General features: G+C 37.0%; 2 protein-coding genes across 3 annotated transcripts; one reads left to right on the forward strand and one right to left on the reverse strand.

The window, feature by feature from the left end:
• The first annotated feature begins 806 nt into the window (after nucleotides 1-806).
• On the forward strand, nucleotides 807-22210 carry LOC125646894 (uncharacterized). 2 transcript variants are annotated; one of them, XM_056141733.1, is made up of 4 exons: nucleotides 807-856; nucleotides 1093-1315; nucleotides 2077-2251; nucleotides 19525-22210. In XM_056141733.1, exons 2-4 carry the CDS (start codon nucleotides 1135-1137, stop codon nucleotides 19613-19615), a joined length of 447 nt encoding a protein of 148 aa, XP_055997708.1. In that variant the 5' UTR covers nucleotides 807-856; nucleotides 1093-1134; the 3' UTR covers nucleotides 19616-22210. The 2 variants fall into 2 exon arrangements, with proteins under 2 accessions (XP_055997708.1, XP_055997709.1); XM_056141734.1 differs by having other exon boundaries at nucleotides 819-856; nucleotides 1089-1315.
• Nucleotides 4185-12285, reverse strand: LOC125646867 (leucine-rich repeat-containing protein 56-like). Its single transcript, XM_056141731.1, has 4 exons — nucleotides 11251-12285; nucleotides 10176-10660; nucleotides 9397-9610; nucleotides 4185-6253 (listed from the first exon to the last, which is right to left on the reverse strand). The coding sequence occupies exons 1-4, from the start codon at nucleotides 12077-12079 to the stop codon at nucleotides 5748-5750; spliced, it is 2034 nt and encodes a 677-aa protein (XP_055997706.1). The 5' UTR covers nucleotides 12080-12285; the 3' UTR covers nucleotides 4185-5747.
• Nucleotides 22211-27246: the final 5036 nt, after the last annotated feature.

The following is a 27246-nucleotide window of genomic DNA, read 5'->3' on the forward strand; positions in this document are numbered from 1 at the left end:
GCTGTCATCAAAGGGATCAAAGGGAAATCCTCAATTGCTACAATGATACAAATTGTCATTGTTTTTGTTTCAATCATGAATGTAAAACAGTTTGTGGTCTACAGCGCGCAATTTTAACATACATTTACAATGACTAATTTTTGTGATTTATTATCAATTTTGTTAACCTGAACTCATTTTTGTTGAACAGAATTCATTTTTGTCCACACAAAATTGGATTTCGAGCACAAAATCACAAGAGTATTATTTGGCACTTCTATGTAAAACTTTAACAAAACCCTCCAAGGATACTCTGTGCATATTCTCCTCCTCCAAATTATCGGTGCCCCACAATTAATTTCGTAAATCATGACGAGTGGTATTGCTCTACATACATGTAGGTTTATCCCTCCATACTATAAAATCAATTTAAACATATCATATGAATTATATAAATTATGTCTTTCACTCCATACTATAAAATCAATTTAAACTTATCATATGAATTATATAAATTATGTCTTTCCCTCCATACTATAAAATCAATTTAAACATATAATATGAAATATATATACTATGAATATGTTTATTGCATGGTATATAATTTATATGTCTCTGTCAATGCATTACTGATTCGCTTTAAAGATTTAAAAATTATTTTCTGTCTATTCAAATCATATATATTATCAATCATATAAGTAATTCCAAATTACTTTACATACATTAATTTCATACAAATATATAATAAAAACAACAAATAAAATAAATTTACAAAAATATCAAGTTGTATATTTTTATGGAGATCGGAGTGCACAAAATAGTAAAACACTCAAGAAAGACAACTCTTTGATGTAAACAAACCCGATAACAGTACTTGGTATGTTTTGAATCTATAGGCCAAGATATGTTGTTAACTCATTTTATAAATGGTGGTAACTGAAAACTGATAAAGATGTTGAGATGTAATATTTCATTAACTGATAGATACTGTCTGCTTTCAGGCCAAGTACTTCTAGTTTATGTAAAACTGATAAAATTTATTGTGTGTTTGTTTTAATAAAACTTGCTATTTCACTTAATAATGTTTGGATTTTTATATCACTGATCAGACAGATGCACTTGAGAGTTCCAAGTTGATATAGGGTTGAGGGAAACATGACAGATTTACCGTTAGAAACTGGAGCAGTGATAAGTTCTATTCCAGGGATGACAGCATCCAGCACCTCTTCAGTCCTGTTGTCAACTATAACAAACATGGTTTCTCATGCTTCATCTCTGGTCAACAATGCTACTGTCTCAAGTGAATCCACTACAGCTTTCACCGGCAGTACTTCAGGTAGAGTTATATCAAACAAGGCACCGGCAGTACTTCAGGTAGAGTTAGATCAAATAAAGCACCGGCAGTACTTCAGGTAGAGTTACTGTATATCAAATAAGGCACCGACAGTACTTCAGGTAGAGTCATATCAAATAAGGCACCGACAGTACTTCAGGTAGAGTTACTGTATATCAAATAAGGCACCGGCAGTACTTCAGGTAGAGTTACTGTATATCAAATAAGGCACCGGCAGTACTTCAGGTAGAGTTACTGTATATCAAATAAGGCACCGGCAGTACTTCAGATAGAGTTACTGTATATCAAATAAGGCACCGGCAGTACTTCAGGTAGAGTTACTGTATATCAAATAAGGCACCGGCAGTACTTCAGGTAGAGTTTTTCAGTACTTCAGGTAGATTTTTTCAGTACTTCAGGTAGAGTTTTTCAGTACTTCAGGTAGAGATTTTCAGTACTTCAGGTAGAGTTTTTTTCATTAGTTAGATCAAATAAGGCACCCTATCTTTGGCGGTGTCAGTCCAAAAGCAGAGTGTTGAGTATACTACATGTACCAACATTAAAATAAAAAGAAGAAAAGGTTTTACTATCACTGAAAAATTTATACATACTATATATGTTGTTTGTACCTGTATACTTTGGTTCACAATTTATAGGGCACAAAATCTTACAGAAGTACAATATATGAACTTAATTATGAATTTAGAAAAAAGAATTGTAGAGCTCTTACTGTACACATTCTTCATTTTCTCCGTGTCTTCCAGAGTCCCACAATGCCTCCATGCCCTGGATTGCCAATAACACACCTCACCCCCTGACTGGGAAGGATCGCACAGTTTTGGTGACCCTGATTGTGATGGGAGTCATTGTACCCTCTGTGTTTATTTTTGTCATTGTGTCCATTTGTTACAGACAGAGAAGGATGGTCCGAAAAAGGAGGTAATACGATACCTGCAAATTCTGATAACGTAAAATGCTTGGATTGTGTGTAGTCTACCATTAGGTCTGTAGGTGAGGCCTTGATATGTCTAGTGTTTACCTCATTATTAGAAAATTTAAACTGCTGTACACAATGTAAGCCCTCTTTCCAAAGTTACATTGATTGAAGGAACTTTTATGCCACCGTCTCATAAAGTTACAGACCTTACATAAGGTACACTGTGCAATCTAAATGTTTTACATCATCAGAAGCGTGAAAGGAGGGAGGGGAATGTTACTGTTTTTGATGGTACCACATGCATGCATGTGTAACTATCATGGTTGATTGATCATATCAGACATATATTTCTCATACTTTGTATTGAATATTAATCATTCCACATAATACCTACAGGGATCAGGGAGGTAACTAGAGTCTTGCTTTTTAAGAACTGTACATATTAACAAGCAAAGAAATTTATATATCTGGAAGGGAGAGAATGTGACAGACCAGACTGAGATTCAAACCTGAGCCCCCTGAGTCTCTAGTTAGGTGCTCTACATGTAGAAACTGAGCCATCTGCCAGGCCACCGACGATCAAGCCTGTCCGATTGCTACATTCCCCATTCCTTAAATGTCTTCACATCTTGAATACACTAACCCAGGATCTTAATCCCCTGGCAGGCATTTTCACCTGTTAGTTCCAGGGGCTGGTCTGCGGCACCAAATGTAACAGGAAGGGAGAAAACTGCAACGGACCAGACCTGTGTTCAAATCTCAGTCAGGTTCATTGCATTTCCCCCCTTACTGTTACATGTGTATAAGGCAATTCTTTCTTCTTTTGATTATATAGGAGAAAAAAAATTAAATGGTAATTCAAATCGAAAAAGATTTTTTCGCCTTTGTTGTTTCTTTCTTTTATCCAGGAATAAAGAATTTAACTCAGCTTCACACTTCCTCATTTACTATAGATCAAATGAAATAGTGGGAGCGAAGTACTATGTCCAAAATTTTAAAGTCCTAAACTCAACATGTCCACAGCACCTCATACCATAAGACCTGTGTTTTTTCCGTGGGTTTAGAATTTGACGATTTGCTGGCTCAGTTTTAGCGGAATAAATTTTGGTGAACAAGAAAGAGTTATATATCTCTTTTGAAAATACTGAAGTCGCAATTGGGTGCATATTTGGCAAGAGAAATTGTGGCAGAAAGCTATCCAACAGCTGAAATAAACCAAATTAATCACCATGTAGAGAAAAACCACTATACCATATCAGTAAACCACTATACCATATCAGTAAACCACTATACCATATCTGTTTTTTGCTCAAGTCCAAGATTCTGTATTTGTACTTGTTTAGCATTTTGAAAATTTTGGGCAATCACAGTGGATGTACTTTTTAGCGCAATCATTATTTAGTGCTTTTTACACATATGATAATGGATAAATAGATTTTCATATTTTGGTAGGTTGGTTGTTTATTTTACGTCATGTCGAGAATTTTTCATTCATACTGAAACGTCACCAGCTGTAGGTGAAGTACCGCAAATTTAGCCATATTCTTAGCTCTCGAGGCTATAGCAGTAGAAGTCCTTAAATGTGCCGATGCCTGCTGTGACACGGGACCTCTGTAGATCTTTGATTTTCTTCTCTAAATGTCGAGCATTTGGCAAAGGAGCAATCAATACCTAATATGTTTATGTCTTAGATTTGATGTGACCATGGTGCGAGCGGAGCTCAAACTTAAAAACCTCCCATCACATACATTAAGTGTTCTTGCTTCATTGGCAAATACACTAAAATATGAATCCCACTAAATTCAGTACAAGTACAGTATTCTTTTTATGTGTGGAAAAAAATCTGATAAAATGCCACAAGGAAGCCGAAATTGGAGAAAAAAAGGAATTATAGCTATTCCATTTTCAGCAAAAAGAACAAGATGAACCACGTCAAAAATAGCAGCATCATTTAATGTGAAACCATCTACATATGCATGGTGAAAAAAATTGAAAACGATACAAGAAAAGCCTATTCAACTCAATAAATTAAATGCAATTATTGGCAACACACAGACACATCTAGACCTGGAAAACACATCATTTACTGTTCATAACAAACAAAATCATGTTGCCTAATAAATTTAAAATCCCACTCCAAATTTCAATTCATTTACTAGTAATAATTTTTATTAAAATTCATTTTCAGTAGCATTTCAGACAATAGTAAAACTAAAACATGATTTAATTGGAATTGATTATGACAATTGCTGAGATGCATTCTGTGATTGCTAGACTTGATCCAGTTTATATTGTTTGATGTAAATGGACACCCTGTGATGCGGTGAAGACCTGTACCATGTTTACAATGTTCATCTCGTAGCACTCCACTAATTTGTAAATAGAATGTAGCACATTGATAAAACTTCAATCCGATTTATCATGGTATCATCATGCTTTAAAATGGGGCTGAATAAAGTTAAAAACAACACTAATACTGGTATGTACATGTACAATCTCTGAATTACTGGTATTCGATTTACAAGACTTGAAATATGGAATGTATTTGCTGGCAACTTCTTGCTGTGTAAAAAAAGAAAAAGAAACAAACTAACAAAATTCACAGCTATGCCGACACTTCTAGAGCTGAGTGACAATGATGTGGCAGCCCAAATGTTCGTTACATTATTCATTAACATCATCACCATACCTGCCACTCCTGTGTCAAGATCCAAGTCATATTTCTTGAGAGAATTTCTGCCCAGTCACCCCCAACATTCAAAGGGATTGATTCACGATTTCCCCTAAAATTTTGTTTTTCACTTTTAATGATCAAAATTTACTGTTTAATGTGTTTAAAAGATTTCAAAATAATTAAGGTTATACAATTATATGACAGGAAGTTCATTATACACAATTTATTATTTGTTATTTAAAGATTGAGGTATGTATTGCTTACAAAGTTTTGAAAATGTTTGACTATCAATCTAAGTTTATGATATATATATCAGATTTAAAGTATTCTTTATGTAAAATATGTCATTTTGAAAGTTAGATTTGTGTCTTCAAAATTAGAATATTTTGAATTACAAAATTCACATTTCACTAGTTTGTTTGTAAATATAAACAAGGCTCAAGTATTGTTTACATATAAAACACAGATTTAAGGCTAAAATATTGATCTTATCTTTGCATTGAGAAGGTCCAAATTTTAGTTGTCAACTTTAAATGAGTGATATGTTTAAAATCAAAAGTGAAATTTTTTTTTTCTTTCAAAAAATGTGAACCAGTCCCTTTAACTCTCAAGAGGTCTGGTTTACATGAAAATATATGTAACTTTCCTTTAGAAACATTCACTTGAAGCATTGTAGCAAATATGGCTTTTATTTTGTATGTCCTACAATATTGATGCATGGGATCTTCAAAACACACAATTCGAAAATGAAAGACAATAATTTAAAGACCAGGACCAAGATTACGGGGCAAATTAAGGATATTTTTGGGGAATGTAATCATCCTTTACTTTGGAAAGTTAGGTTTAGAAGGAAGTGTAGGAACTTGGGGCAGCTGCCTCCGTACTCCAGAAAGGACTGCACGCGCAGTGAAAGGACGGTTCTGCAGGAGAGGGCGGTCAACAGAAGCCGACGGTCCAATCACGGGAGAGGCTGAATCAGGACTGCTCGCACTGTTTCGCCTCGCTGGGACGGCCATACTTTTGCTCAGCATGTTTCTCCCCACAGCAGATGGGGGAGGAGCCTTTGGGATGATGGGACCATCTGAGGTCATCCTCCCCAGGGGTTTAATGGGAGGAACTGGGCGGTTCGGATTCAGGGCGTGGTTCTCCAGTCTCGTCTTCAGTTGGATGCTTTCGGGTGTCGGTGAGGGATCTTCTGGTTCCTCTCTTTTGCCATCCTTAGTAAGACCCTCCATTTTCAAGGCCTCTATTATGACCTCCTGGAATTCACCAGAGGGGGGTTCACGGACCTGTCCCAACATCTTGGGTGGTGTTGGAGGAGCGGGAAGATCTGTGTATGGAGAGAAAACTTTATTTCATAGTAGCTTTAACAATGGTTAAAAAGATTTGACAAAACTGAAGTAAATAGTGATTCATGAATAAGTTTAAAATAGAAATATGGTGTTACGTAGCAAGAAAGGAAGAGTAAAATTTCCTCACTTCTTCAGAATAAAGAAATACATGTAGCACCACTAAATAATATTACCCAGATTTACCTAATACCTATATAACTTTTATCAAATTCACCATACAAGTAAATACATGTTGCACCACTAAATAATGTTACCCAGATTTACCTAATAGACAGAACTTTTATTAGGTTTACTCAGGTGACCTATTGCAATTGGTTTTTGTCCGTCATCATCCATTAACAATTGTAAACTTTGTAATTTAGATATTGAGGATGAATTTCATTTCATTTTAAAATGCCCTTACTCTATTGAATTACACAGGAAATATATCAAGAAGTATTATTGGAAAAACCCATCTGTTTTTAAACTTATACAATTATTAAGTGTAAAAAATTTCAAAGAGTTGTGTAATTTGGGGAAATATCTTTACTGTGCCTTTAATTTACGTAATGATTTACTTATGTAGCATTCTCTGTCTATAAATTCACATCAGTATTGTGTAACACACCATATAATGTCATGCCATGCCATACTATACAATTGTTAACTTGTTTATTATTTTTGTAAACATGTATGCCATAAGACGTATGTCTTCAGCAATAAAGAATAATAATAATTAAACATATTTAACTTCTTCTTAATAAACTACCAGTCCAATTCTTTTCAAATTTGGTATGAAGCATTATTGGGACAAGGGGGACATAAATTGTAAATTTCAGGACTCCAGCACCCCTGGAGCCCTAGGGGTGGGGCACAATTGACCAATTTTCGAAAATCTTCTCAAGAACCACACACATGTAAGAAAAACTAAATGCATAGTGATGTAGAGCAGGAAAGCCTTACCAAAATTGTAAATTTCATGATCCCCGGGGTAGGGGTTATGACCCGGGGGGGGGGGGGGGGGGGGGGGGGGGGGGGGGGGGGGCAAATCTTGTTATATAGTGTTTATGTGTAAACACTTAAATGACATCTTCTTTAATGCTATTGATACTAAATTGAAACTAAATAGATATTTAGAAAGAAGAGGTAGTCCTTTACCATAATTGTAAATTTGATTATTCCAGGGCATGGGGTTTTGGTATCAGGGTGGGGCCAAAATGGTCAGTTATTAAGTGTGTGAACAATAGAAATTTTTAACTTTCTTCTTGATAGCTATCATTCCAATTCTTTTCAAATTTGGTATGAAACATCTTTGGAACAAGGGGAACATAAATTGTAAATTTCAGGATTCCTGCACCCCTGGGGCCTTAGGGGCAGGGCAAAAACTGCTCCCGAATGACCAATTTTCAAAAATCTCCTCCTCAAGAACCACACACATGTAAGAAAAACTAAATGCATAGTGATGTAGAGCAGGAGGGCCTCTACCAAACTTGTAAATTTCATGATTCCTGGGGTAGGGAAAGGGGTTATTACCCCAGGGCAGGGCCTAACTTGTTATATAGTGTTTATGTGTAAAACACTTAAATAACATTTTCTTTAGTGCATTTGATACTAAATTGAAACTAAATGAATACAGGTAGTCTTTTATCAAAATCGTAAATTTGATTTTCCCCAGAGTAAGGGTTTTGACCACAGGGTGGGGCCAAACTTAGTATATAGTATTTATGTGTAAGTTTGCTGATACTGTATAAAATCTAAATGCATACTAAGGAATAGCAGAAAAGGATGTACAAAAAATGGTGAATTTCACAACCAGGGGTTATGACTTTAAGATGAGTCCAAATTACTCATATCTTTTGATGTTTTAATGTTAATACACCTATTATTTAAAGCCTTTCATCAGTGTATACATGCACTTTTGAGGACAGTGAAGTTTTAAGAACGCATCTTGTTTTATACTGTTGCTGAACATTAGAATTTAGCTTTATAGATATTTAGAACAGGAAATTTTTTCTGGATTTCATAGCCCATGGAAGTAGTGATACTTTTCCACTAGTATTCAGGTGACCGATAAGGCCTGTGGGCCTATTGTTAAATTCATCATACAAGTAAACGCTTAAAAAAGTCAGACAGATGACTAACAGATCATGAGAATGCACGGTTAAATTTATATGGTTATTTTTAACCAAATAAATTCCATTATGCATTCTCATGATGCATTGGGAATCTGTCCTATATTTTTTAGGTTTATACAGTACTTTGGATCCATACCAAATTGAATACTGAAAAGGCAAAGGGCCTTAATTTTACGGGGCTAAAATTTTGTGGTTTTTTTTTATTGTTGGGTATTTTACAATGGTTTAAATTTTGCGGATAAACTCTTTCAAATAGTTCGTGTTTACTCCCAAATACTCTTAACAGAGCTTTGTGATGGTTTTATTTTTGTGATCATTAATATAATCATGAATATAGCAAAAATAAAAACCAAGCAAATATTTCCCCCTCTACTGTACTATGTAGTATCCACTTGTGAGAATCTTCCGCAATTTAAATCTTAAGGAGGTATGCTACACCAGAGAAATTTGATATGGATGGAAAGTGGAGATTATGTACAACATTTTGAAATTGAAAGATTTCAAATTTACTTTATTTAGTAAAAAAAAAAATGCAGTTTTAGTCAAAAGCAATTTGAAAAAAATATGAAACCCCTACTGGACGTCAACCCGTGACCTACAGTTCAGCAGTCGACATGCTAACCTACTAAGCCACTCAGCTACGCGATAACTTTTTAAATGAATAGACAAATATTGCTCATATTCATATTTTCATTCATGTTTTAAAAGGAAGTCAGCTATCATGACAATGTAGAGAACCTCCTTTTAAAGTGTTGATTTCCAGTTTTGACTTTGTATATAGGTAAATATCAAAAACAGGTCTGTGACTGAATTCCTCAGAAATCACGAGGAAAACTGGTCAGAAGGAAGGAAAACACCTCACCCTACCAAGAACAATATCATTTTCTGTCACTTTAGATCAAACCCAGAGTGTTTCATTTTTTTGAAAATTGAGCCAATCAGAGGATTTCCTTTGAAGAGAGGAAAAATCACACCCCTGTAAGAATCATAAATAAACAGAGAAGTACCCATTAATGGACTAGTGGTGACAAATTCCTCTTTGCTGACTGGCTGGTCACTGCTGACTGGCCGGTCACTACTGACTGGCCGGCCACTACTGACTGGCCGGTCTCTGTCATTCAGAGGACTGAAGTTGAAAGCTAAGTCATCATTCTCTTCTTCATCTGTGATCTCCTCATCACTAGATATGCTCACAGCATCATCATGATCAATTACTAGGACCTGCACAAAACAAAAGAATCATCATGATCAATTACTAGGACCTGCACAAAACAAAAGCATCATCATGATCAATTACTAGGACCTGCACAAAACAAAAGCATCATCATGATCAATTACTAGGACCTGCACAAAACAAAAGCATCATCATGATCAATTACTAGGACCTGCACAAAACAAAAGCATCATCATGATCAATTACTAGGACCTGCACAAAGCAAAAGCATCATCATGATCAATTACTAGGACCTGCACAAAGCAAAAGCATCATCATGATCAATTACTAGGACCTGCACAAAACAAAAGCATCATCATGATCAATTACTAGGACCTGCACAAAACAAAAGATTTTTAGAAGTTGGGTGCAGAATATGTTGCACCTAAGACTAGTTCAATGCACTGGTATGACTGTAATAGTATGATTGTAAATCTATTATAACCCCATGTAGTTGCATGTATTTTAAAATCAAACATACTGAATTCATGATCACCTCCAATCAATACATGCCGTTTCAAAATGTTTTAAGTAGTAAAGAAAATGAAATTGACATGACACTAGTGTGTATACCTGAGGAGCCTTTTCAGCCTTTATCTTCTCCATCATTTTTTCATGATGCTGTTTCCATTCTTTGAGTTCAGCCACAATATCAGCTCGGTCCTTATCATCATCGGGAACAGGATCGTAGGTATGCTCTGGCTTGTGTAGGAATTGTGGGAACAGTTTTAGACCAGTTGACTCATTCTTAGGTTGGCTGCCAGGGTTGATTTTCCTGCGAGAGAAGAGAGCTTTGGATGGATTACCGCACACAACACTCCCCATGGTCAGTTCACTGGAGGCGTCCTCTGTGACAGATTTCTCCTCGTTCTCCTCATGAATCACTTTTTCTGCTGTTAGTGGCCTCACATTACCTCCTGAGGTAGTGGCAGGCCTCCTTGAAGCTGTGAGTGGTCTAAATCCTGAGGAGGGTCTTAGAGCAGAACCTGGGCGGTACCCAGTGGTCGGTCGAAGTGAGGCAGTGCCTGGTCTCCCCGAGTTTTCTACATGGCTTCCCTCTGAAAACATAATTACACTCATGATTTAACTGAATGTTCTGTCAGTTGATACTGTAAACCAACTTTTATTCACGGCTACTTTATTTCATGATTCACCTGTGGTAAATTGGTTTGCAGTGAGTAATTTTCGTGACCATGCCTATTTCGAGCCTATGACAGACATTCAAGGACTGATTCGTGATGAGAAATATTCACGACGATGAGGTTTTCGCGAAATTTTCTTGCACACTTTTTTTTCTATAATAATTTTTATTTTTAAAGTCGGATATACTTAATCAACAAATAACATTAGCTATATACTAGCTATTTTACCAACTTGCACGAATGTTTGCGCTAGGGTCCTTTGAGTGGGAGAAAACCGGAGTACCCAGAGGAAACCCACATGTCCGAGCAGGCGAACACCATACCCTCTCACATACAACCACTGCCGATCACGGGGATAGAACTCAGGTCGCAGCGGTGAAAAGCTAGTGTGTTAACCACTGTGCTACCCAGACACCCCACAAATAAGAGTTGGTTTACAGTATTTTTTCCCTCACATAATTTGTATGGTATATTTGTTACATAGAACTTTGTCATCATTCACTCACCAGAGGAATTAAGACTTTCTGTAGAACCCCCTATCCCTACGTCTCTCTGTAATTCTTCTAAGTATGCCCAGTCTTCATCAAATACATTCTTCTTCTTTGAAGGGGATGGTTCAGAAATTAATGCTTCTTCATCCAAGATCCTAAGATGAGGTATAATTTTCTTAATTGTCCATCTGTAATCATAATCTTCAGTCTCACTACTGTCTGGTGTAGGCAAAACACACACAGGATTCCCCTCCAGTGTTAAACTAGAGAGATTTGAACACATAGCAAGGTAATGAATTTGTTGGGTATCATCAATGTTATTTCCCTCTAGATCTAAAATCTGTATAGAGTCTAGCATGCTTAAAGCACTTAAATCACATATTTCATTGTATGATAGATAAAGTTCTTTAAGACTCAACATCGAAGAAATTCCATCCAGTTCGTAGAGGCCGCATCTCGACATCCACAGAACTGTGATATTTCGTAAACTTGAACCCAAGTCCCGGATACATGGGATGTTGCTATTCGATAGTTTGAGTTGTGTCAAACTTGGTAGTAAGGAACCAAAATTCCCCAGACTTGTTTCTTTTGTGTCAACTTTTAATTCCAAGCGATAAACATCTTCTAAATTGTCAACCTCTGTCAGAAGTCTTAATTTGCCTGGGGAAAGGTATTGTTCTAACAAGAGGTCACTGTCTTCTAAAACTACTGGTTCAGGGTTTACTCTAGTTTCTTTGAACTCTGTAATCTGTACTCCTCTGGCCAAGGCACTGGTAGGTCGACTATCTAAAGCGGAGCTCATCATTTGAAGTCTATGGTAAAGACTGTCCTGTACAACTGCCATTTAAAGACGTGGTAAAACGTTGCTAGGCCAACTCCATTTGAGTTAACCTGTTATTTTAATTACCAAACTATAGTTCCCTCATGAGAACAAATAATGCATATAGAATTGTCTTCAAAACCTGTAAGATTCCAGATAAAGTTCACGCAGTCTATGCCCGTTGTGACGGACGCAAAGTCGCCATGTTGGTATTTCGAGTGACTAAAAGGAAAACCCTATTCCGTGTTATTCCGGAAGTTTTCGAGCACTGATGTGGACGAATTCATATAGGCCTAATGTTCCAACATGGAGTAAAGTAAACTTTATTGGAATTATTTTATGCATAATTTTTACTTGTTGATAAAAAAGTAAATAAAAATACGCATAAAATTTTGTTCTTTCAATGTCACCTTTATATGACAAATTATATTTAAATTGTTGACGTATTGATTCGAATTTAAATCGCCGGGCCACTCAGTCGTGAGTCATTTGTTCAGCGGTGTCAGAGTTCATGTATTATAATATCACAAACGTTTGTCTAATCAGTGTGTGTATTTAGGATTTTTTATTTGTTTTTTTTTTTATTATTATTATTATTTTATTGAAAATAAATACAATACCCTAGAGACTGTCTATAGAAGAGATAAATGCAATGTTCAGTCTTTTGGAATTTTTTCTTTTCAAGTGCATTAATTCTAAACAATAAGATAAAAGTTATGTATGTTTAAAAAAACCCAAGAAAACCACCAGATGTAGAGGCATACCGTCGAAAAGGATTTGTACATAACAAGCCTGAAGGGAGGGGGGGGGGGACAAAACCATTTCAGATTTTATTATAATGATTTAGTTACCATGACATCTTGCTGAAGGACATGGTACTTTATGACATGATATGATTGATTGATTAGATATTGCGCACACTATTGGTGTCAATAAGTGTAACTTCAAAATGACGTAAAAAACGCAACATCAGAACATCGATATATAACTTACATTGAAATAAGTTTTTAAGTTTTGATGAAAGGAAGATATGAAATTGATATGCCAGGGGTTTGATAGTTGAGGCTAACGCAGCATAAAACTAATTAGATATTTTCCCTGAGAAACTAAATCTAGGTAATGTCTCCACATCGTCATAATGGCTGCATTCCTCTTAAAACAGGGATGAAAATATGAATATTAGCAAGATTTGTCTATTTATTAAAAAAGTTATCGCCTAGTCGAGTAACTAAGTAGGTTAGCACGTCGACTGTTGAACTGTAGATCGCGGGTTCGAGTCCAGCAGGGGTTTTATTTTTATTTTTTTCAAATTGCTATCGACTAAAACTGCATATTTTTGACTAAATAAAATAAATTAAAAAAATTTCAATTTCAAAATATTGTTGTACACATCCTCCACTTTTCATCCATATCAAATTTCTCTGGTGTAGCATACATCCTTAAACTAAGCTTGCGGTTTAATCAGAATTATAGTCTATTTTTCCTCAGTGCATGGTCTTCATTAACTCTTCTGTTTTAAATCAACAAGAATATATTATCACAATATCTTAAAAGAAAAGTCCATAATGAACTCTTCAAAATGTTTTCGCTCATCTTGTGATTTTCAGTAATTTGTAAATTGATTTGAAATGGTTACAATATGCGCGATTAACACCTAACACCGTTAGTCCGTTACCCAGAAATATAACTTTCATATACAAATTTTTTAATACAGGAAAATAGAATATCAAATATAAATATAAGCATGCTACGATGATCTAGGTATGAATTAATTCTTGCATGCATGTGGACATACTATCCGTAATTCAGTGCATGTCACTAATACTATACATGGTGGTTTTGTATGTATATGTGTAAATACCACATCACTGAAGTGAACACGAAATGCTTACACTGTAAAATTGTAAGATGAATATCCTCCAAAATTAGAATTTCATTCTGCATTTCGTTTTTGAATACATGTATAACATTGATTGTAGACATTTTTCTGGCTAAGCTTGAATTTAAGGAATTATCATGGCAATGTAGGCACGTAGAAAAAAAGGGGGTGGGTGGGTTGACAATGATCAATATCTGCTATATTTACATTTGTATAATCAAATGAAGATATTTTGGGTGACTGCCCCCACCCCACTGTATTTCATTGTAGTATAGTGAATGAGAAGAATGTAAGCTGTGAAGACATGAAGAATATGTCCCCACATCCATTTAATCGAAGTCTGGGGAAAACGAGGCAGTTTTAGCTTATGAGGACCCTAAAACTCCCTTAATTTTTGGTTGGCTTGTCAAAAATTTTAGACGAATTAAATAGTATTCTTTATTGCTGAAGACATACGTCTTATGGCATACATGTACATGTTTACAAAAATAATAAACAAGTTAACAATTGTATAGTATGGCATGGCATGACATTATATGGTATGTTACACAATACTGATGTGAATTTATAGAAAGAGAATGTTATATAAGTAAATCATTACGTAAATTAAAGGCACAGTAAAGATATTTCCCCAAATTACACAACTCTTTGAAATTTTTTACACTTAATAATTGTATAAGTTTAAAAACATGTTTTTTTCTCTCCAATAATGCCTCTTGATATATTTCCTGCGCAATTCAATAAAGCAAGGGCATTTTAAAATAAAATGAAATTCATCCTCGATATCTAAATTACTAAGTTTACTATAGGGTTATTTCTTGCTGCATTAAGACGTCCACTCTCAATGGCAAGATTATGCGACGCCATTCTAGTTCTACTAATGTGTTTTTTATAAACATGTGGTATAGCCTTCATCAAGTAAAATTGCAATGAAAAATAGTCATAAATGTATATATAGATTTTGCATCTTGATGAGGAGTTGATTTGTTCAACAATACTCTGCACAAAAATATCAGTGGTTCTTTGCTTTTAAATTATTGGGAAATAAATATTGCAATATACGCCATTAATTTCTTGATTACACCAAATATGACCCAAACCTATGTCAAATAGTTTGTTTTTTATATGGATGCCCCAATTAATCACACAATTTCCATCTTTTTCAGCTTCTCCACGTAAATTTTTGTAACATGTTTTGAAAATACAATTTTCACTTTGTAATAATTTAAACCAATCCACTTCCAAGTTCTTCGGCTGCCTCCCCCTTCCTCCCTTCGAAAAACGATGCTACGTGCCGGTGTTGTACATACATGTAGCATATAGACTCACCCCCTTCTGTTTCCGGATTTCATTTGTTATAGTTTAATGAAATAGATATGTGCTCATTAATATTACGATATTCATAAAACATAATTTTTTGTGATGTTGAAGTTGGGTTTACGCGAATTTTGATATACCATTATGCGATTTGAATAATTTCCTATTTAAAAAAAAAAAATCATAAGATGATGATTGCTCACGACACACAAGACCCAAGACCCTGCTCAAAAAAAAAAAAAAAAAAAAAAATTAGCAAGAGAATTCTAGTAATAGAACTGGAAACGGATACATAGCTAAAATGGAAGAAGGGGGGGGGGGGGGGGGGCTTCCTGTCATTTAGGGAGAGATTCTACACTGGGACGGTTTTTCCTAGGGGGGGATTGGACCCGGGTTAATTCTTTTCCCAAGATGAAATTCTATGCCAGGTCCATCTCTCCGCGCGCGCGGGGGGGGGGGGGGGGGGGGGTCTATCCCGGGCCCGTTTTTGCGGAAGGAAAGTCTACGGTATGGGAATGGTTGGGGGTTCTATGCTACAACACCGGCATTGAATAAAACTTTTTCCACGAACAACTCCAACTCCGTTTGCGGACTTGATTGTCGATTTCAAATGATTAGCACGAATGAGAATTGTCCGTGCAGCTTGATCTCGTGGGCCTTGAGTGACTAGTGTTGCCACGACCCATTCCTAGGCCAAGACAATTAGCCAATTAAGATGTAATTTTTAGAAACTAGTTCGAATAGAGAATGATAGTCATTTTTATTTTTAATCAACTTCGGTATCATTTGCATTCAATTCAGGTGAAAGTTCATCAGGTAATGAGTGTTGTGGCTAGGCATTCTGTTCTAGCGCATTCGGCCACATCAACTTCAATACACTTTCTCCTTTCTTTGTGATCCTGTGGGGTTTTTTCCCCATCGCTCCCGTTCGTTCGCGCTGTTTTCATCCCTTATGGGTGCAGAATTTTTCATTATGTGCTCCTAAATGACATATTTGGTATAAGATCATTCTGATGGATACAATATATCCGAGACAAATAATTGCGTTGTATTGTTTAATATCCTGGGGCCTCTCGAGAATCTACCACTCGTATGGAGAAGTCACCATTGCCGGTGAAGGGCTGCAAAACTTCGTCCTATGCTCGGCGCTTACGGCCTTTGAACAGGGAGGGGTCTTTATCGTGCCACACTTGCTACGACACAGGGCCTCGGTTTTTGTGGTCTCATCCGAAGGACCGCCACATTTAGTCGCCTCTTATGACAAGTATGGGATACTGAAGACCTATTCTAACCCGGATCTCCACGGGAATTTTATGTGTGTGGATACATGTAAATTTACTGTAGAATTCGCAATCTTCATAATAATGAATAAACATAAATTAAATATAAATGCTTTTATTAGAAGGTATGTGTAATTTACACATCAGAGCCGAATATTTAGGCCATTAGAGCCGACGGTTTAGGGCCATCTGACTCGACGGTTTAGACAGTTTTACACATATAATCCTGTACATTTATATAGGGACTGGTTCACGATTTTTGACAAAAATATTTTTAATTTTTGATGGTAAACATTAAAAATATAACTTATTTCATATTGACAGCCAAAATTTTGACCTTCTGAATGCAAGAATAATAGCAATATTTTAGCCTTGAATTTCTGTTATGTAAACAAAGACTCGAGTCTTTTTATGTAAACAAACAATCAAGTGAAATATTTATTTTGTAATATAAAGCATAAAGAATATGCATAGTCACACAATTTAACTTTTAGATGACTCATTTACCCCAAAAATGCTTGAAATGTGAAAGATATAACTTGGATGGATATCCATTTCTTTTGAAAAATTCATAAACAAAACATTCCGCAATCTTTGTTTACACAACAAATAATGAACTCTCTAAAATGAGCTTCTGTGATAATGTATAACCTTAATTCTTATGAGAACTCTTTTAAACACATTAGACAGTATATTTTGATCATTAATAGTGAAAATGAAAATTTTGTGGAAAATTGTGAATCAGTTCTTCATCCATAAACACGAGTTATCTCTCTTTCCCCTTTGCCACGATGATCTCCACACTCGTTACGAACAGAACTCGTTGAGCTAATAGAAATTCTGGTATGCTTTGTATGTTCCTATTTCATACCACGACAGGTCGATGATCTCTCTATAGGGATATGACAGCAGACTGTAAAGATATGACAGCAGACCCTGTAGGGATGTGACAGCAGACCCTGTAGGGATGTGACACCAGACCCTATAGGGATATGACACCAGATCCTATAGGGACAGCTGATCCAGGGAAATATTGCAAGAAAATAATTATGATGACATGTGCATGTGGAACCTTACTGTCAGTTGTCACTCAACGGCATCTTCGTTATACTGCCATCTAGCGAGCTTGTCACTCAACGGCATCTTCACTATACTCCCATCTAGCGAGCTTGTCACTCCACGGCATCTTCGCTATACTCCCATCTAGCGAGCTTGTCACTCCACGGCATCTTCGCTATACTCCCATCTAGCGAGCTTGTCACTCAACGGCATCTTCGCTATACTCCCATCTAGCGAGCTTGTCACTCCACGGCATCTTCGCTAAACTCCCATCTAGCGAGCTTGTCACTCAACGGCATCTTTGCTATACTGCCATCTAGCGAGCTTGTCATTCAGCGGCATGTTCACTATACTCCCATCTAGCGAGCTTGTCACTCAACGGCATCTTCGCTATACTCCCATCTAGCGAGCTTGTCACTCAACGGCATCTTCGCTATACTGCCATCTAGGGAGCTTGTCACTCAACGGCATCTTCACTATACTCCCATCTAGCGAGCTTGTCACTCAACGACATCTTCGCTATACTCTCATCTAGCGAGCTTATCACTCAACGGCATCTTCGCTATACTCTCATCTAGCGAGCTTGTCACTCAACGGCATCTTCGCTATACTCTTCATCTAGCGAGCTTGTCACTCCACGGCATCTTCGCTATACTGCCATCTAGGGAGCTTGTCACTCAACGGCATCTTCGCTATACTCCCATCTAACGAGCATGTCACTCAACGACATCTTCGCTATACTCCCATCTAGCGAGCTTGACACTCAACGGCATCTTCGCTATACTCCCTCTAGCGAGCTTGTCACTCCACGGCATCTTCGCTATACTCTCATCGAGCGAGCTTGTCACTCCATGGCATCTTCGCTATACTCCCATCTAGGGAGCTTGTCACTCCACGGCATCTTCGCTATACTCCCATCGAGCGAGCTTGTCACTCAACGGCATCTTCGCTATACTCCCTCTAGCGAGCTTGTCACTCCACGGCATCTTCGCTATACTCTCATCGAGCGAGCTTGTCACTCCATGGCATCTTCGCTATACTCCCATCTAGGGAGCTTGTCACTCCACGACATCTTCGCTATACTCCCATCGAGCGAGCTTGTCACTCCACGGCATCTTCGCTATACTCCCATCTAGCGAGCTTGTCACTCAACGGCATCTTCACTAAACTCCCATCTAGCGAGCTTGTCACTCAACGGCATCTTCGCTATACTGCCATCTAACGAGCTTGTCACTCAACGGCATCTTCGCTATACTCTCATCTAGCGAGCTTGTCACTCAACGGCATCTTCACTATACTCCCATCTAGCGAGCTTGTCACTCAATGACATCTTCGCTATACTCCCTTCTAGCGAGCTTGACACTCCACGGCATCTTCGCTATACTCCCATCTAGCGAGCTTGTCACTCCACGGCATCTTCGCTATACTCCCATCTAGCGAGCTTGTCACTCCACGGCATCTTCGATATACTCTCATCGAGCGAGCTTGTCACTCCACGGCATCTTCGCTATACTCTCATCGAGCGAGCTTGTCACTCCATGGTATCTTCGCTATACTACCATCTAGGGAGCTTGTCACTCCACGGCATCTTCGCTATACTCCCATCTAGCGAGCTTGTCACTCAACGGCATCTTCGCTATACTCCCATCTAGCGAGCTTGTCACTCCACGGCATCTTCGCTATACTCTCATCTAGCGAGCTTGTCACTCAACGGCATCTTCGCTATACTCCCATCTAGCGATCTACGCTGAGCAAAGATGCTCAGCATGCGATGTTTTATCTACTGATATTATAGTACTTAGAAATTATTTTTTTTGCCTTTAGAAATGTTAAAATTACAGAGAGAGAGAGAGAGAGAGAGAGAGAGAGAGAGAGAGAGAGAGAGAGAGAGAGAGAGATTTTCGAATTCTAATTCATATATTGCATTTCTACAGAGAGCAGATGTTACTTCGGAACCAACAGGACTTTGCAATGGACGAGTTGCCGTATTCCAAACGGGGAACTCTGGCTTCCGGAAAGTTATGACAACACAGCATTTAACCAGATAGAGAACACCTCATTGTGGTGATCATAGGGAATCCCCGAAATTCAAGATTTGTACTAGTCATGATGGTGTTCAAGTTTTTGTGGAAAGTGATTTACGCAGATCTGATTGTTTGGAAAGGAAATACTCGGTACTTCCATCTTTTACAAAATTGTATTTGAATTTTGTGAATTTTTAAAATCTAAATTTATCCGTCGTCAGTCTGTCTGTGTGTCTGTAGTATACTTTGCTTGTTCTTAAGAATAACCGGGTCAGTTTCCACAAGCTTACCACAAACCGTCTATTAATATAACTAAAGTCAAGGAGATTCAGGTTTTTCCTCTGGAAGGCCACACCCTCTTTTAAAAAAAAAAGGGGGGGGGGGTAATTTGAAAGAAGAAGTGGTTGGATCCCAAGAAGCACGAGGTCAGAACAGACAAAACTCTTGTATATAGTGTAGATAGAAACTTGTTCAAAGTCTTTGGCCTGAATAAGGATCTCAAGTTTTACATAGGAATTTATAACGAAAAACATTTTTGAAGGTCTTTTCAAGGATACAGTATTTGTAATATGAATTCAATGAAGTACAAATTGTATAAAAGGGGCGCAAAGTTTGGTTTAGGAACACATTGTACATGTATACACTACTTACGAGAGATGTTCCGATGTTCTCATTCATATCAGCTGTTTTACAAGAAATTACTCCAAAAAAGAAATTCATCAAAAATGATATCTTTTGTGTAATTAAGCTCCGTGAGCTATATCACATCTCGAACTCACACTACTCTAAATTTCATTAGTTATGCTGTGACTTCTCCGCTCATCAGTTTAACACATATATACAGGGTTTTCTGGATGGTGAGGATTGGGTCATGATAAGATTCAAATTACAAAGTTTTGCTTAGGAGCAAAAAAAAAAAAAAAAAAAAAATAAATTTTTTTTTTTGAAAAGTATCATATATGTACCTGTTTAATTTCAAATGTTTAAAAAAAAATACTTTTGAAAAATAATGTTACATTAGAAAATAAGTGTGTAGAGTGCTGCAGAGAAATAAATATCTCCAATAGAGGTTTATATGGTGACTCAAGTGAGCGTTGGTGCACGTGGACCTTTGTCAAACTTTCTAAACTTTAAAGGTTTATACTACAGAGCCTGGTTCGTTTAAATGATGGTAGTTACGAAATAGGCAGTACTTAATAATACTGTTAGTGTACATGTTAATTAAACGCCAGAGAATATTATGACGTTTCAGTAGTTGAATTTTTCATGACTTGAAGTTTGTGTCGAAGACAAACGTTTCCATTGTAATTCTCTCTGTCTCACTGTTGCTGAATCATAATGATCTGAAAGTTTGTACAAGACGCATTATAAATATTTTGACAGTCCATGGGTTTCACCCAAATGCAGAATTTATGTAATGTTTATACATGTGCTTGATTTTAGGGCGCGATATCTTGAGCGTTCTGGCATTGTACACATCGATCAGACAAAGATGGCGTATGGAGTTTTGATCATGCATCTTGATCTGATAAGTGTTTGCATTGCATGACATTGATTGATGTATTGATAGATTGATTGTAACGTTGATTCCAAATCAAATGTAGATGCCAAATAATTTGTAAAGTGTATCGTTTTCACTCCCTACCCTGTTGATAGAAACGACAAAATTCTAGCAATGTATCGATTAGATATGCTCTCCATAGCTTATGTCGGTAGTCATACTGTTGTAGGTGGTTTATCTGAAGTTTTGAGACTTGAATACAATAATTACAGTTTTTAAAATCTCATTTTCCATGACAAATATGATTTTTATGTACATGTTGTAATATTTCTTTTCAATCTCATTTTCCATGACAAATATGATATTTATGTACATGTTGTAACATTTCTTTTCATGTCAGGCATATATGATATCCATTCGTATCCGTTGTGTATGGTCTCATGCTCTCTAAAATCACGAATTTACAATATAATGGATTATCCAAACATATCTTGTTCGCCCGGTTAAGCTGCAGCTGATTAAAGTGCACTGAGTATGCCATGTGATGTATAAATGTAAAATATTGTATAATTGCACTTGCCTTTCCTTGTAAATGTTTGTGAAGGCAATGTTGATACGTAATGATAAGTATCATTTGTTTTACCGTTAGAAAACAGCGAAGTAACCATTCTAAAGATCAAAACTTGCATACTAGTGATTCATATATCAGCGGTAGCTGTCTATATTGTGATTATTAAATTAAACTGGGAGACATGTTGAGGTTGTGGACCAAATTAATAACATTTACTAACTTATCAAATATCCTTTTTTTTTTTTCAAAGAAAAAGAAAGGTAATTTATTTGATATTGTTGTGTATGGGCGTTCTCAAGAACGTTATGCTTGTATAGTGAATTATAAACTTTGATGAAATGCATATCAGCATACTTTAATTTTTTTCGTATCATATTGTTAAGTTTATTGACTATTTTTGTTGAATGAAGTAAGTTACTTTTATCCTCAATTTATACAAATGGATATTCAGTGTTGGTTTCAAAAAATATATTTTGTGTAAACTTTGATGTGCCTAAATAAAGTTAAATGTGTTCATAAATGTTTGCGAATTTTTAAAGACATCTTTTCCGTACAGAATTCGAGTTGATGGAGGTTGTATTTCGATAAAATAGAAAACTCTCAAAGACCATTTCTATATATGGTAAAATACCAACTTGAAGACAATTTCCCGCACCTTTAAGAAGACCGTTTGTAACGAGGCCTGTGATTGGTTGATTGTGGCAGGATCCGGCATGCGTTGAGGAGGTCCCCTGTCATTTTCTCTATCTGATATGGAGACTACTAAACACTTGACAGACACTTCACGTGAAGTACTGGGTCCCCAATTTTAGTAACGAGACTTCCGACAATTTACGCTGGAAAATACCCATCATATTTCCATTTTTTCGATATACAATGTACACGTATGGAAAGAAAATGAAAAGTAATTACCGGTAAATTATTGACCATATTAAAGATAGTGAAACATGTCAGCAATTTTTCTAAAATTTGTCATTGAAAATTAGCTGAACGCTTATGGCTAGGGTTCTATGTTTCGGAATTTTTCTTTTGAAAAGCAATGTTTCAATCAAAAAGTATAAAAGTATATTATATATATATATATATATATATATATATATATATATATATATATATATATATATAGTGCTCATTCTTTAGAGAAAAAATTTGTTCGCGCTTAAAAAAAAATATTTGTACGGTAATTACATTTCCAATTTCCTGAATCTTTTATGAACATTTAGGGAGAGGATATCTGGATACATTGACATAAAGTAAAATAATACATTAGGTGAAACACAACTTCCCCAAACTCTTCTTATCAATTAGAACGGATATTTAATAGAGACGAAAAATTAATGTTGCATAGGAGATCATAATGTAAATTTTGTTTTATGAACTGAACTAACGGAAAGGAATATGTATATATAGGAATGATTTAACAGAGAGTAAACTCCCCTTAGGCAATTAGTGAAATACTTTTCGTTTGAGTTCTTTGATCAAGAGAAATTTTTTGAATTGTATTTCCTCATCTATATCTTTCAGAAAAATCAAGTTATCTCTCTCTCTCTCTCTCTCTCTCTCTCTCGCTCTCTCTCTCTCTCTCTCTCTGTGTGTGTACATGTATTATGTATATTATCGTACGCTGCTTCTGGGAGCACCTGTATCTCGTAACATTTTGTTGATTTCATTGCAATCATTTACTTTTCTTATACATGTTTCATTAGTATCACTGTTAGGTTGAGACCCCCCCCCCCCCCCCCCCCCCCCCCCGCCCCGTATTTTGCTTATATAGAATACTTACACATCATAATCAACATGGAATGATGCATCATGGACACGACAGTACAATAGGAAGAGAGAAACAAAAATGAGGGAACCCATTTTTTAGAAGGTTGGGTTAACATCCCCCAATAAAATCCCGTCTTTGAATATCATTCAGTATCTAAATACATTAGTACATTTGTGTACTTTTGATATCGAACCGAAAAACTATGGAGCAAAAACACTGAACCCATTTCAAAGATTTAGCATGCGGTAGTTAGAGGTTAAGGCCCTTGTACACGGCGGAGGGGGGAGGGGGTGGGGGCTGGGTTTGATTCTCGCTCCCGGCGCCACATCAAACCTAACACGTTCAACATAGGTAGTGATTGTTCCTTTGTGAAGCGCCTGGTATTAAAAGTGAGTCACGGGTCTTTAAATACGAAGGGCCTGGTATTTAAAAGTGAGTCACGGATCTTTAAATACGAAGGGCCTGGTAATAAAAGTGAGTCACTGGTCTTTAAATACGAAGGGTCTGATATTAAAAGTGAGTCACGGGTCTTTAAATACGGAGGGCCTGGTGTTAAAAGTGAGTCACGGGTCTTTAAATACGAAGGGTCTGATATTAAAAGTGAGTCACGGGTCTTTAAATACGGAGGACCTGGTATTAAAAGTGAATCACGGATCTTTAAATACGGAGGGTCCGTGTCACGGTAGGCAATGGCATGATATATGTTCTGTAGAACCCTAAATTTCTCCAACAATAGCTGTAAAATCTGTGACACTTGTCTACAGCTGTAAAATCTGTGACACTGTGGCACTTCAACTACAGCTGGATGAGTGATACATTCTCATATGAGACATGAAACAACATGCCAAAAAATCAACAACAAAACCAAAACAAACAAACAAAATTCAAACAACCAAAGACCCCCACACAAAGATAGGAAATAAAAAGGATTCATGTGTCCTGGTCTTACAGTGGAACTGATCAAATCTATGATGAAAGGTGAAGATAACGAACAGTGATCAATCTCATAACTCCTGTAAGCAATGCAAAATAGAGAGTTGGGCAAACACGGACCCCCGGACACACCAGAGGTGGAAATATAGTATACTGAACCCTCAGCCAGTCTCCATTCAGGCCTTATGGTTGCTGAAAGGTGATCACTATTTAACAAATTACCGGTCGCATTGGTTCAGTAGGTAGAGTGGTTGGCTTTGTGACTGATAGATCGTGTGTGTGAGATCCTGCCGTGTCTCGGCCCCGTCAAACTTAAAGGCGCACAGCTCCTTCGCAAAACGCTCGCCATTAAGAAAAGGTGAAGATAACGAACAGTGATCAATCCCATAATTCCTGTAAAGAATACAAAATTAAGAGAAGAACAAACACGGACCTCTTGACATACCAGAGGTGGGATCAGGTGCCTTGGAGGAGTAAGCATCTCCTTCCTGTTGACTGGTCACGCCCACCATGAGCCCTATATACGGAGTAATCCGTAGTCAAAATCAGAACGGCATGATAATTGATATTAAACACACCAAACAGCATTTGATCCAATGACATATTGAATTTGTAGATAAGATCGTTAATGATTGATTAATTAGATATTGTTTAACGTCCCGCTCGAGAATGTTTCACTCATATGGATACGTGAACATTGCCTTTTTCGTGTCATACCTGCTGTGATACGGGACCTCGTTTTTTTCGGTCTCATCCGAAGGACCGCCCCATTTAGTTGCCTCTTACGACAAGCAAGGGGGACCTATTCTAACCCGGATCCCGGGGGGGGGGGTACTGAGGACCTATTCTAACCCGGATCCTCACGGGATACACAGTGTAAGATCGTTAACAATGAGAATAAAATGTGCTAAATTCTGATGTCTAACGAAACTGTTGCAACTCCAGTAATGTCACCGTATTTGTCAGTAGTCGGCCTCGATTTAAAAACTGATCATATGCAGACATGCTCTTGCGTATCGAATCAGTTGAGACATAAACAGCATATGCAGGTCAGACGGTAGAATATTGCTACGTAAATATGGGAAGTTGGCGATGGAAGAAGAAGCTGATATCACTCTGTCTTGTATTAGTTTTTCGTTAATTCTCAGTTCAATAAAATAGCCAAGTATTAAGCAGATGTAGCAGACTCTGGTTTTCTTTCTTTCATTTGGTTGCATGAAAGTGGAAATAGTCACAAAACGATAGTGCTCGTATTTCACATCATCTCCATGGAAATAACCTTTTTGAAACCATTATCCAATTTTGTAAACGTTATTTAAAGCAAGTCTGATACGCTTTCAAATAAAATGTTTTTGTGTCTCTATTGAAATCCAAGAATCCTTAGCTGAATTTTTAAATTGCTCCACACACCATCTATATCCTCTCTAGTATCCCATGTAGTCCTCAAACCATTGGAATTAAATAATACCGATGGATATTGATAAGCAAGGTGTAACCATTGGAATTAAATAATACCGATGGATATTGATAAGCAAGGTGTAACCATTGGAATTAAATAATACCTATGGATATTGATAAGCAAGGTGTAACCATTGGAATTAAATAATACCGATGGATATTGATAAGCAAGGTGTAACCATTGGAATTAAATAATACCTATGGATATTTATATTCCAGTTCCCTTGAAGTCAGCGTTTAACAACTGAGATATTTTACAGATGTACTCCCTGTTCCTAAGTAAGCAGGTACCGGTATACGCACTCCTCTGAACATTTTCTGGGACTTATGATTTGTGGCAGCTCGGATACCATTGTGTTCTTGGTATCATTAAGGTGTGAAATGTGGAGAATTTCACTAACCAGGTACATTTACAAAGATTAAATATGTTCAAAATCATGTAAACCAAGGGTATCGGGAACAGGGCAAAATTATGAAACTTTACCGATGCCCCATGGTAGTTTTCAGTCAGTATAATGCTGTGTAAAAGTGTCCCATGAGAGTACACTTGTAGATATAATCTTGCATGGTCTGATGCCCAATGGGACTACATCCGTTAGTATATTCTTGTATGGATTGTTCCATTTTCAGAGTACTAAATTTAGTACACCTGAAAGCATAATTTTGTGTAGGGTGTGTTCAATGGGAGTATTATCTTATATGAAGTGTGCTCCATGAGAGTATAATCTTATATGGAGCGTGCTCAATAAGAGTGGAATCTTTTGTGGAATGTGCTTCATGAGAGTATAATCTTATGTGAAGTGTGCCTCATGAGAGTATGATCTTATGTGGAGTGTGCATCATGAGAGTGTAATATGTGGAGTGTGCTCCATGGGAGTATAATCTTATGTAGAGTGCACTCCATGAGAGTACGCTCGTATGTATGGGAGTATACGTGTGAGATAATCCTGTGTGGAGTGTGCCCTATGAGAGCATACCTGTAAATATGATCTTATGTGGAGTGTGCCGCATAGGAGTACACGTGTAAGTATAATCCCGTGTAGAGTGTGCCCCATAAGACTAACTCTATAAGTGTGATCCTGTGTGGAGTGTGCCCCATGAGATTAACCCTATAAGTGTGATCATGTGTGGAGTGTGCCCCATGAGATTAACCCCATAAGTGTGATCCTGTGTGGAGTGTGCCCCATGAGAGTAACCTATATGTATGATCTTGTGTAGAATGTGCCCCATAAGACTAACCCTATAAGTGTGATTCTGTGTGGAGTGTGCCCCATAAGACTAACCCTATCAGTGTGATCCTGTGTGGAGTGTGCCCCAGGAGAGTAACCCCATAAGTGTGATTCTGTGTGGAGTGTGCCCCATGATAGTAACCCTATAAGTGTGATCCTGTGTGGAGTG

This window comes from Ostrea edulis, chromosome 6 (assembly GCF_947568905.1).
Source record: "Ostrea edulis chromosome 6, xbOstEdul1.1, whole genome shotgun sequence".
NCBI lineage: Eukaryota > Metazoa > Mollusca > Bivalvia > Ostreida > Ostreidae > Ostrea > Ostrea edulis.